General features: G+C 42.7%; 1 protein-coding gene across 1 annotated transcript in view; it reads right to left on the bottom strand.

Annotated features, from left to right (window-relative positions):
- Window positions 1-12,729, bottom strand: part of LOC126188270 (glutamate receptor 1-like) — a 1,232,223-nt gene that overhangs the window by 446,593 nt on the left and 772,901 nt on the right. Inside the window, exon 4 of the mRNA XM_049929849.1 lies at window positions 4,290-4,419. Within this exon, the coding sequence (XP_049785806.1) occupies window positions 4,290-4,419 (130 nt within the window). The remainder of the gene's footprint in view (window positions 1-4,289; window positions 4,420-12,729) is intronic.

Genomic DNA, 12,729 nt, shown 5'->3' with positions numbered 1-12,729 from the left:
AGTACGGTTTATTTCACTTGCAACAATGAAATACAATTAAAAAAAGTGTGAGAGGTAAAGATGTGGTTCTTACACAAAAATGTTCCCAAAAGATATCTTAAAAGATGGTAAGCATTATATGGGCTTCCAAACCTTATTCTCTGAGTTACACTGTTCAGAAAACTGACAATTTTTTCAAGGTTGCCGCTGATATTTGCGGACCAGGCCCTTTAAATGTTTTACACAATCAAACAAACATAGACCTTAATATTTTATATAAATTTGAACATGATACCTCTACTGTTCCTGAGAAAAAGGGGTATTAACACGAGGACAGACACACGGACAATATAGTGATCTACAAGGGTCGAGTTTTTTATGACTGATGTTCGGAATCCTAAAAAGAAATACTAAAATAGATTTACATAAACATTATTCTACAGGATGATTCAGTTGTCCCTGCCGTTCAGTTTTATGCAATTTGCATAACGTCTGTATCATGAATGGTATCCAGACAGGCTACAGCCACGTAATCAGTGTAGATTGCCTCTCAGAGCTTTGGGCGACCATTGACAAACGAAATCCTGCTGTACAAAATACAAATGAGGACAGGCGATGAGTTACACGATATTTTCGAACCCAAATATACACTACTTTAGTCATACTTATCCAAGTGTCTCCAGTCTTTCTTTGTGTATTTAGCTGTGTTGTCGGACAGGTTTTGGATGTATCTTTAAGTTTATTTCGTTTATAGTACTTAATCTGTCGGGAATGGTTCATAACGTTGCCTTATTACGTGTATTTCATCATCGTCAAGAACGAAATTAACAGGAAATATTAAAATGGGAAGTATGGAAGTAATAACTTTCCAGTTTACAACACAATCAAAAGATAAATATGCAGGATGATTCAGCTGCCCCTAACGATTTTCATTCAGAAAAGTTGTAAGATAGGTCTAAGATGTCTTTATGTGTTTTACCAGTTATTCTACGACATTTCGATGATGTGCTTTACATCTCCAGAGAGAACGTGCCAGCAACATTGTTCTTTCATGTGGGGTTGCATAAAATTATATCGGTAGGGGCACCTGAATCACTGTGTACATTAAACTCTTCACTGTGTTGAATACCGGAAGTTGTTACTTCCACATTTCCCATTTTCGTATCTCCCGTTCTTGGACTGTGAAACACAAGTTTTAAGGCAACGTTTCTGAACTATATACCAAAGATTAATTACTGTAAAAGGAACAAAGTTACAGAGATAAAGTTACAGACACATCCAAAACCTGTATGACTACCGCTAATTACACAAAGAAAGATTGGAGACACCTGGATAAGTATAACAGAAGTAAGGTATTTCCTGGTCCAAAATTATAGCGTAACTCATGGTCCATTCTCACTTGTATTTTTATAGCATGATTCCGTTTGCTAACAGTGGCCCAAAGCTCTGTCAATAAACTTATAACAATTACGTAGCTGTCGCATGTCTGGCTACTTTTCCCGATACTGACACAATGAAGGTTGCATAAAACGGATCGTTAGGGGCAGCTCAGTCACCCTGTACATCCATTGTAGTGGACTATAATAAAACAAGCAACAATTAAAAAATAAATAAATACGCATATAATATCCTCTAACTTGATACGCCAGCCTTCTCTAGCAATTCCTCGTTCTTCACAAAGACAGTATCAGCCACGTCGTGCATCATTCAGTCTTGCGTGACCACACTACATGTGTATACACCACCTAACCACTGGTCATTCGAAAACGCATTGTTGGCATGCACTTCTACCACCTTAGTATGGATCGGTGCACGTTGTTCCTCTTCAAATGCACAGAACAAACTACCACAGAATAATCCAGTTATCGATGAGCGTGTCATTTACTTCACTCTTGCGGCTTTTTTCGCTACTTTTGTGCTTTTTTTCAGAGTTTACGAGGATAGCAGATGCCTGTCTGTAAACAAAAAAAGGAAGTAACTACCGCACTTCGTTTTTTCGAGCTAACATTTAAAATATTATGACTAACTGGGTCGTAAAGGTCTACACTGACAACGTATTCCAGTTACATGGCGCTTACTTTTACACTTTTCATTCCCTAGCCTCAAAGGGAAAGCGAGTTCTGATCAATTTTAGAGTAAGGGTCTTTGCAGGTAAACGCTAGGAGAGGTGTTGATGTGGCATACCGAGTTCCAGTTGTGAATATTTCGGAGGGAGCTTCCAGTTTCCGAATTTGTCTTACTACCAAGGGGTGTCTTGGCCAGGACCAGGGTTTTAACTACTTTTAACTTAATTTCGAGAAAAAAGTATTATATCTTAATCAAGCTGTAAGTGTATTTGTTTATGTCTGTACGGTGTTAAGTGGACGAGTTCATGGAAATGAACAGTGTCCAAAAAGCCTTGAGACTGGATTAACAAAACTATAGAAAGTTTAAAATTATGGTTTAAATGCTTCGGGTGTTCCACGTAGTCTCTCCCACTCCCACCTGAGTATAACGCACAGAACGTTAAAACGACCATGTAAAGTCCACCTAGAAATGGAAGTAGTTGAAATTTTTGTAGAGTTAACATAATATATGAAAACTAGAAACCTTACTGGAGCTATAAACAGCCCGTTTAATGTACACACGTTACATCTCTAAGATGTTCCATCATATTAGGGATTGTAGCACCACAGAAATGAAGATGCAGAAGACAAAAATGATAATGTTAATGTTTCATAACTAATGGAACCACAAAACTGCACGATCACATGTTACGAATACCAAATAGTCTATTCACATAATGAATAGGGATTAAGGAAGTACTTGAAGTTAAAATAAATATCGTATGGACAACATTGTCTAATGAACTCAAGTTATGCTGGAAGAAGAAGGTATTTTCCGTAAAGAATATCAGACAAGTGCAAATTTCTATGTTCGTTACTTCAAGGTGTCTGTGATTCAGTGTCATCACAGAACAAGCAGTAGCTCTTTTCTACAGAGGATCCACAGAGATGGCCAAGGATCGCCAGAGGGGATTTTAAGATAAAAAAATTAATTATCGATTCCGGTTATTCGCTCCTTATCTCAAAGTAGTTCAGGATCGTGTGCGGAAGGTTCAAAAATGGTTCTGAGCACTATGGGACTTAACTTCTAAGGTCATCAGTCCCCTAGAACTTAGAACTGCTTAAACCTAACTAACCTAAGGACATCACACACATCCATGCCCGAGGCAGGATTCGAACCTGCGACCGTAGCGGTCACGCGGCTCCAGACTGTAGCGCCTTTAACCGCTTGGCCACACCGGCCGGCCGTGTGCGGAAGGTATAGTTCTAAGTAAGTAATAATAACACCCTATTAGGCCTTTTTGAAGGCAGATAGGAACGGGAAACTCAGGTAACCCAAAGTGGGATCACCACATCCCGATACGAATGGCGATATCCCGCCGTGTACGCGATAGAAAGAGCTGGTCCCGTGCTAGCAACCTGAGCGATTCGGCATAGTAGTTACGACATTGGACTCACTTTTCGAGGAGGGAGGGTGCAGTTTTATGGTTCCGCGTGGTCTCCCTGTATCTCATTAGGCAAATGCAGCGATGGTTCCTGTGTGAATAATACGACAGTTTTCCTTTCCCGCCCTTCCCAACCCATGCTTGTTGTCTAATAACAGGACTCAGGACGGGACGTAAAGCTCAAGCTCCCATCCGCCGTGCTGGCTATTATTCTGTCTTGCTCTCAAAACAATGGTACGTGCAGTTCCAAGATACAATAGGGCTACTCGATGTTCGATCGACCAAAGGAGGGTTCCTGGACAATAGACGTTGCAATCCCAGGAGAGTCTCTTCCTCTACAGCTTCTGTCTGCGCCGGTGCTCGTCAACAGACACCCCTTTTCCAGATTACTGACTCAGTATTCACGACGTCTCTGCTGGTCTGGTGCTGTTCCCTATGGGTAACCCGGTGCTCGCCCATTGTAGTCTTCTCTGCGACTCCTCAACTTAGAACTGCTGGTGTCCGCTCTTGGGAATTCCAAATCGTTCTGTTAGTATCCCATACTGGAAAGTGGCAGGCAGTGATGGATTTGAAATGTGTTTCCGAAAAACATCCGGCTAGTTAATGGATGTCGCTGCCGGATCTCCGACAAAATGTTAGTCTCAGTGCGTCGACTTTCGTGTGAAACAGACCCACTTGCGTAGCGCCTATAGCAATGACGTTCCATTGATATGAGGAACGTCTTTTATAAGTAAGCTACGCTCCTAGAAAATTATTGCTTAAAGAAATAGAGTGCAACATCCTGTCTCGAGAGAAAGTAACAGTGTGAAGTGCGACTTACCATCGTTGGAATCATACAGGTATATGACGCTCTTCCAGCCGTAGTGGCAGACGACGTCAATAATGGCCTGGTGGTAGTCGGGCCGCATGCTGATGGCGTAGTCGAGCAGACCCGACGATGGAGCCAGCACCTAACGGAACAACATTGTCTAAGGTACGTGTAATATGATACGCTAGCATAGTAATGTTACTTCAGATGAATTCTCCATATGTGAGAATCACTCCAATAGAAATGCACATTTTTCTTTTATAAACATCCATTTTCTTTTGTATGCTTTTGATGTTTGTACAATATGTTGATACAATCTTGAGAGACTAAATGTCATTTTTCTCACAATCTCTCTACGTTTCAGTTGCCTTACGCCACCGTGGAACTAAGGCCTGTATTATGGAGCCACCTTTCAGAAGTCTTCAGAAGCGAGACAATATTCTACATAGCCCGTTTCAGCTGCTCCTACTCGGATGGATAATATGTTCAGTTATGCGACTGTCAGCCAAACTCGGATTACGAATACGCTACACATTGTCAAGAGTATATGCAGCACTCAGTTGGCAACTAAAAACAGCGGGTTGCTTCAGACGAACATCAAGTACAGCAGCTATCTTGACAGAGTGCTACGACAGAGCTATTTGTGGAAGAAGCTTGAATTAAATTTGAGTACAAGCGGGAAGAATGTTTCCATGAACTCAGTGAAAAGCAAAGATAGAGGAAAAAAGTAGGACGTTTCAGGAAGTGTTGCGCAATTCTTTTAGAATGGCTCTCGTAAATCTATAATGTTGCAAAAAATAATTGCAACATCCTTCATAAGTGCTCATAGACTCAAAAAGACAGTAGCTTCTAAGTGAATAACGCTGTACCAATGCACTGAAATTATGAGAGTGAAACATCATTAACAAGAAAAATAACTATATTTCGTAACGAGCATGAGGTGCTGTGACGTCCAACTTACCTGAAAGCATTAGGGCATGGAGAGGACGAGTTATTTCAAAGGAATTACTTTCATCATTCATAGCTCTGGGATAAGAAATGTTAATGACTTGCAACATGCCCACTGCAGTATTAGCGAAGGTGCTACATTACTCCTGCTCTTAAGCTCTGTTTCTCCGGTATTACTCCCCAATCGGCAAATTATTATTAGTGGATTCATTCAGAGATTCAGAGATTGCAAGGGCGAATAAATTCACCCAAGAGGAACCACCAGATGTTACGGCATGCTCATTCGCGTTGCTCATATCCCTCCCGTCCTCTTCACTATTAAGAGAAGGAGAATATTTCTTAGCCTTGGAAACAGACTGCATTAAATCATTTGTCATTCTACGGGCTGCGCTATTACAAGTGTGTATTCATTTCCTACGTCTACATCTACATAACTACTCTGCAATACAAACTTAAGAGCCCGACAGTGGGTTTATCGAACGACATTCAGACCACACCTCTATCTTCCATTCCTGAACAATGCGTGGGAAAAACGAACAATGAAATCTTTCCGAACAAACTCCGATTTCTCATATTGTATTATGATGATAATTTCCTCCCAAGCAGATTGGCGTCAATAAAACATTTTCGCATTCGGACGACAAAGCTGGTGACTGAAATTTTGTGAAAAAATCACCTCGCAGCTTTCGAGGAAGGAGACTTTCTCCAGGCAGAATATGGTGGCTGTTCTTCCCCGAATCCTCCTAAATGGACTGTGGTGGAAGTGTAAGAGGCTGGCTCAAAGTAGAGCTATTTCCAATTGTGATTTAGTATCCTCTGTGCTTAAGAAAGTTACTTGTGAATTCTGAAAGACAAGAATCGAAAGTGAATCCGCAGGAGCGGGCGCGGAATTCTTTTTAGTCTTTTTCTGGTTTTCTGTCCAACTGTTGCCTTTTACTGAGAGTGCTAGTACTCAATCTTACGTCAGCGTGTGGAGCCATTAACTAACTGCCTGAACGTAGTGCACTAGGAGAGGTTCAGTTGAATCAGATGTCATATATTTCTATGGAAATTTGACCATGACTTATCCTGTAGACTTTGAACTGCAGTCATGTTTTATTGTTGTGGAGATAAGAAATACGATTAGGTGTGGATATCGTTGCCGAACGTTGGAAGCCAGTTGGAGGCACTGTAATTACCGGCAGCAGTGTACAAGAAACTTCTCGTGAAAAGTATTCAGCAACTTGACGATTGTTCAAAGTGTTCATGTTAGAGCAGGGGCAGCCAAGATTTCGGCACGCGCGCCGTGCCTGTGCACAAGTGCCAAAGTACTCAGCCTTGCTTCATACTTCCCCCACCTCAACGCCACACTCTCTAAGGGGGAAGAGGGGAAAACAGCGAACTCACCGCACTGGAATGGCAGTACGGTCGCACTGCATACCACTTGGTTTTATATTTCACATTCCTGCACAACAAAGGTCACAGACAAAACAAATTTTCAGTGTTATTTAATTCTTTTTGGCGTCATGAAGATATAATTTTATCTGGTACAAACTATCGGCATACAGGCAGACACCGACAGTTTGACAGAGTTTTGCACTCAAGTTGCTGCGTAATCGTGACTTATTTGGTTTCATAATCGAAAAAAGTCTTTCACACAAATATGTCGTTATAAATATTGTAGCATTTTTGCAAACTGACTACGGAGACTTGAAAACTCTAACTGAGAAAAGCAATGTACTTTCTAACGTCCTAGACAGTTCTAACTTAAAAAGATTTGCCATTAAAGCTAGAATTACCTTGAGTGTCAGTCGGTTACATCTGCACATGTACAGTGGAGCTTACAACCGAAATGGCAAACGGTCTCGAAAACAGCTCGGAAACAGATATAAGATTCAGAGTACCTTCAAAATTTTTAAAAAACTATCCTTGTAATTCTTTCAAGACCACGGTGAATTCATCAAAACTCGAGTTTTCTTTAATGCCGATGAGCTTACTGAACTGGACTTTCTTTGTCAGAATGTGTCCCTTCTACAAAGTGATCTGCTTTTTAAATGCATCCCCATCAAATGTTCAAATGTGTGTGAAGTTCTAAGAGACCAAACTGCTGAGGTCATCGGTCCCTAGACTTACACACTATTTAAACGAACTTATACTATGACAACACACACACTCCGATCCTCGAGGGAGGACTCGAACCTCCGGCGGTGGGGGCCGCGCAGTCAGTGACATGGCGCCTATAACCGTGCGGCCACTCTGCGCGGCGGCATCCCCATCAAATAAGAAAGAAGTTACCTTGCTATTCCTTACTGTGGGCAGTAGGCAGTCAAGTCCACTTAAAACGCGAAGTCTACACTCCATTCCGGATGTTCCAATTTTCATTCTTGCTCTCCAATGTCCTTCACAAATTCAAAAGCAAGTTCTAAATCGAAATATTGTTCCAGGCATGCCACCTTGGCTTAACCAACTTAGTTTGCAGTGATATATGAAGTACCCACACACTTCGTTCAGTTCAACTGAAAATTGTTGCAACTTACAATGGAATAACGCTTGTGACTTAAGAATTTTTACTATTTACATCACCACTTTCTTCACGTGCTCCAGGCCTGCGAATGTAGCATCAAGTGTTTTTTGATGTATAGAACATTGAGCCTCATCTGTCGATCGATGTAATTTTTTGCTCTTTCATTGCCAACTAATCTTCAAATTGTTACTGCATGATACTGTAATGTCGGTTCATAACAAATATGCAGTAGTTGTCGCCTATGAGAAGTGAGAATTCTCATCCCTGTCTTCTGCTACTGGACACTGCCTTGCCGCCGAGGATACACCGGTTCCCGTCAGATCACCGAGGTTAAGCGCTGTTGGGAGTGGCCGGCATTTAATGGGTGACGATCCGGGCCACCATTCGCTGTTGCCATTTTTCGGGGTGCACTCAGCCTTGTGATGCCAATTGAGGACCTACTCGACCAAATAGTAGCGGCTCTGATCAAAGAGATTCGTCATAACGACCGGGACAGAGGTGTGCTGACTACACGCCCCTCCTATCCGGATCCTCATCTGAGGATGATACGGCAGTCGGATAGTCCCGATGGGCCAGTTGTGGCCTAAAGACGGAGTGCTCTTCTGCCATTCCCATTAACTTTAAATGACTGCGAAGATAGATTGGTAGACTGACTCTTTTTGTGCAAACAGCCACTTGACCTGCAAATGTCCATCACACCATGAACAAATAGCGGTGGCCGAACGGTTCTAGGCGCTACAGTCTGGAACCGCGCGACCGCTACGTGTGTGATGTCGTTACGTTAGTTATGTTTAAGTAGTTCTAAGTTCTAGGGGACTGATGACCTCAGAAGTTAAGTCCCATAGTGCTCACAGCTATTTGAACCATTTTTTTTTAACAAATAGCGAAGGTTAAACACCACTGACAACGATTCTGCCGCAGTCAGAGTTGTACCGACCGAAAATTGCCGCACCGCAATGCTAAACGAAACGTCGCGCTGTTCCGAGTACTTCCGAGAAGAACCGAAGAAAGCCGAGTGAGAGGGCGGGCCTTGGCCCGCAAGCAGCCAGCGCACGCTGTGGGAGTCTAGTTTGGCACGCCATGGCTAGCTTAGTATTAGAGGCCGCCAACGCCGAATAAATTCACAGATGTGAAACAACCAAACGTTAAGATATTTTCATTCACATTGCTCATCTCCTGCAGTCCAGTTGTCGGATCTAGGATTTTTTCTGAAAGTACATGGTATCCAGCGAAGGAGTCCCTGATTTCAGAATCAAATATCTCGAAAACTAAGATCGATAAACGAGTACAACAAACAGTAAGTTGATTACGAAAGCCGTAAGAATTTAATACAGAAGTTAGACTCCTACAAAGTTACCAAACATTAGGTTGTAGCATAAGTTCGTATCGTTTTTTGTTTCTTTTCATCTTGGTATTATGATTGCTATGGGTTTAATTATCGATTGTAATTTTTTATTTGTATTCAGTACTGCTATTTGAACTTATATATTATCATCTTGTCATGTAGAAATTGTGAGTTGATTGAGTTCAAGAGAGGGACGACAACAGGTAGCCAGAAACATTTCCGCCGTGTATGGGAATAATGCCATTTGCCAAAGCATGACACGGTAACGGTTTTCTAGTTTTAGGGGGGATCATTTGGACACTAGTGACTCTCCACGTACAGGAAGACCTTCAGGGTTTGATGCAGATTATTGAAAGGCATTAATGAAATGGCTCTGAGCACTATGCGACTTAACTACTGAGGTTATCAGTCGCCTAGAACTTAGAACTACTTAAACCTAACTAACCTAAGGACATCACACACATCCATGCCCGAGGCAGGATTCGAACCTGCGACCGTAGTGGTCGCTCGGCTCCAGACTGTAGCGCCTAGAACGGCATTAATCCACGGTGATCCACGTCAGTGTACTCTGCAAACGTGATGAACTGTGAACATTCTACCATCGTGCGACATTTTCAAAGTATGGGAAAATTTTAAAATCGAGTGCGTGGGTACCACATGCTCTAAGTCAAAACTCATAAATATCAGCAGGGGGCCATACGTGCATCGCAGCTTGCTCTTCATCAACTGGCTCATGAACCACAACTACCTTTCCTATTCCATATCTTTACTGGTGACGAGTAATTGTGTCTTTATGCTAACATAGGGGAAAGAAAGGAGTGGTTGAGTCCAGACAAAGCAGCAACTCCCCGTACAAAGACATGCGTGCATTAACTAAAGATAATGTTATGCTTGTGGATGGACAGCGATGGTTTGGCGTACTACGAATTGCTTTCCTGAGGTGTAACCATCAATGCTGACATTTACTGTCAACAACTGAGACGTCTTGCAGACGCAATCCAAGAACAACGACCAGGAAGAATGTGTGGTGTGATGCTGCTACGCACTAACGCCCGTCCGCATTCTCCTAGACTGACAAAAAGCACTGTACACTTGTTGGTTTGGAAAGTCATTCCGCACTCGCCTTATTCACCTGAACTGGCGCCCTCAGATTTTCGCCTTTTGCTCTCTCTATCGAACAACTTTCAACAAACTTCTTTTCGGGGAGAAAATGCTGTTCGAAAGTAGCTCGACGAGATATTCCCCTACCTATGTTCTTAGTCACCCAGGCATGCTGTGGAATTCCACTATAGTTCGTATAGTCGGCTTTCACTAGTTTCTAACGTATAGGGTAGAGTATTACTCTATTCATTTTTCCGATATATTTACTTTCCGCCATATTTCTACTATCATCTTGGAAACGAACAATGAAATTTGCCATCAAAACCTGAATTGTCTCAACGGAAACGGATTTAGAAGCTAGGCAGATCGTCGATTCGAGCTCGTCCCGAGTGGTGCGATGGTTTTGGCGTAAAGTGTCTTGCATTGTTTTGGTTGGAAACATGTATAGGCTCTGTATGAGTTTTTTTCTGCGGGCTAGAACGCTTCAAACCAGTCTCTGGTCTAATTCTTCGGACGGATTTCTTTGGATTTTGCTGAATAATTCCAGCAACTATGGCGACATTTTTAGGAGTAACTACAGTTTTCCTGGAGCCAACATGCCACTGTATATCATCAACCATGCTGCCTGACTATTAGAATTTTTCGAGGAGCTTGCGATGGTTTTCGTTTGGGTCCTTTCGTAACATAAATCCGGTTTGAAAACTATCCTGTATTGCCATAAGACTATGTTTTAACCCGTGGTATTCTAGTACCAAAAGAAAACACGTTGTTCAATGGAATACATAATATCAACCTCTCCTTCGGTACGCTAACCTCCTTTCGCGTTTCAACCGTAGAACTGATCGCTCTGAGCTCCAGCGTACTATTAATAGCACTACGTATTGCAATAACAGTGCTATCTGTTAGCAGCTTTCCTGAGTACTTCGAAACCTCTGTATAACTACTGTGCCAAACTTTTGCAAATTTCATGATAAACATATCGTTTCTCCCACCCGTCCACGGATCTTCATTTTCGAGATAAAAGTAAATTAGTGCTATTATTTAATCCGAATCCGCCAACAAACGTTTCCAATTAAATCTGTGAAACAGTACCTAGAGTAATCTGTCTCGTTCTCTGCCTGTCGACAAGGGAGAGTGGATCCTGGCCACGACAGCTAGTCTAATCTCACTCGAAGCTACGGCAGCTTCGAAGCACTGATGAAAGGAACGTGTCAGTACCGTTGTTCTATCTTGTAGGACTCCTAATACGACGTGCATTCAAGTTCTAAGGCCTCCGATTTCTTTTCTAATTAACTACTCACCCGAAATCGATGAAACTGGCGTTACTTCTCGACGTAATCGCCCTGCAGACGTACACATTTTTCACAACGCTGACGCCATGATTCCATGGCAGCGGCGAAGGCTTCTTTAGGAGTCTGTTTTGACCACTGGAAAATCGCTGAGGCAATAGCAACACGGCTGGTGAATGTGCGGCCACGGAGAGTGTCTTTCATTGTTGGAAAAGCCAAAAGTCACTAGGAGCCAGGTCAGGTGAGTAGGGAGCATGAGGAATCACTTCAAAGTTGTTATCACGAAGAAACTGTTGCGTTACGTTAGCTCGATGTGCGGATGCGTTGTCTTGGTGAAACAGCACACGCGCAGCCCTTCCCGGACGTTTTTGTTGCAGTGCAGGAAGGAATTTGTTCTTCAAAACATTTTCGTAGGATGCACCTGTTACCGTAGTGCCCTTTGCAACGCAATGGGTAAGGATTACGCCCTCGCTGTCCCAGAACATGGACACCATCATTTTTTCAGCACTGGCGGTTACCCGAAATTTTTTTGGTGGCGGTGAATGTGTGTGCTTCCACTGAGCTGACTGGCGCTTTGTTTCTGGATTGAAAAATGGCATCCACGTCTCATCCATTGTCACAATCGACGAAAAGAAAGTCCCATTCATGCTGTCGTTGCGCGTCAACATTGCTTGGCAACATGCCACACGGGCAGCCATGTGGTCGTCCGTCAGCATTCGTGGCACCCACCTGGATAACACTTTTCGCATTTTCAGGTCGTCATGCAGGATTGTGTGCACAGAACCCACAGAAATGCCAACTCTGGAGGCGATCTGTTCAACAGTCATTCGGCGATCCCCCAAAACAATTCTCTCCACTTTCTCGATCATGTCGTCAGACCGGCTTGTGCGAGCCCGAGGTTGTTTCGGTTTGTTGTCACACGATGTTCTGCCTTCATTAAAATGTCGCACCCACGAACGCACTTTCGACACATCCATAACTCCATCACCACATGTCTCCTACAACTGTCGATGAATTTCAATTGGTTCCACACCACGCAAATTCAGAAAACGAATGATTGCACGCTGTTCAAGTAGGCAAAACGTCGCTATTTTAAGTATTTAGAACAGTTCTCATTCTCGCCACTGGCGGTAAAATTCCATCTGCCGTACGGTGCTGCCATCTCTGGGACGTATTGACAATGAACGCGGCCTCGTTTTAAAACAATGCGCATGTTTCTATCTCTTTCCAGTCCGGAGAAAAAAAAAAACGGAGGCCTTAGAACTT

Source organism: Schistocerca cancellata, chromosome 5, assembly GCF_023864275.1.
Source record: "Schistocerca cancellata isolate TAMUIC-IGC-003103 chromosome 5, iqSchCanc2.1, whole genome shotgun sequence".
Lineage (NCBI taxonomy): Eukaryota > Metazoa > Arthropoda > Insecta > Orthoptera > Acrididae > Schistocerca > Schistocerca cancellata.
Note: the sequence above shows the minus strand (reverse complement) of the source record. Positions and strands in the feature narration are given on the sequence as shown.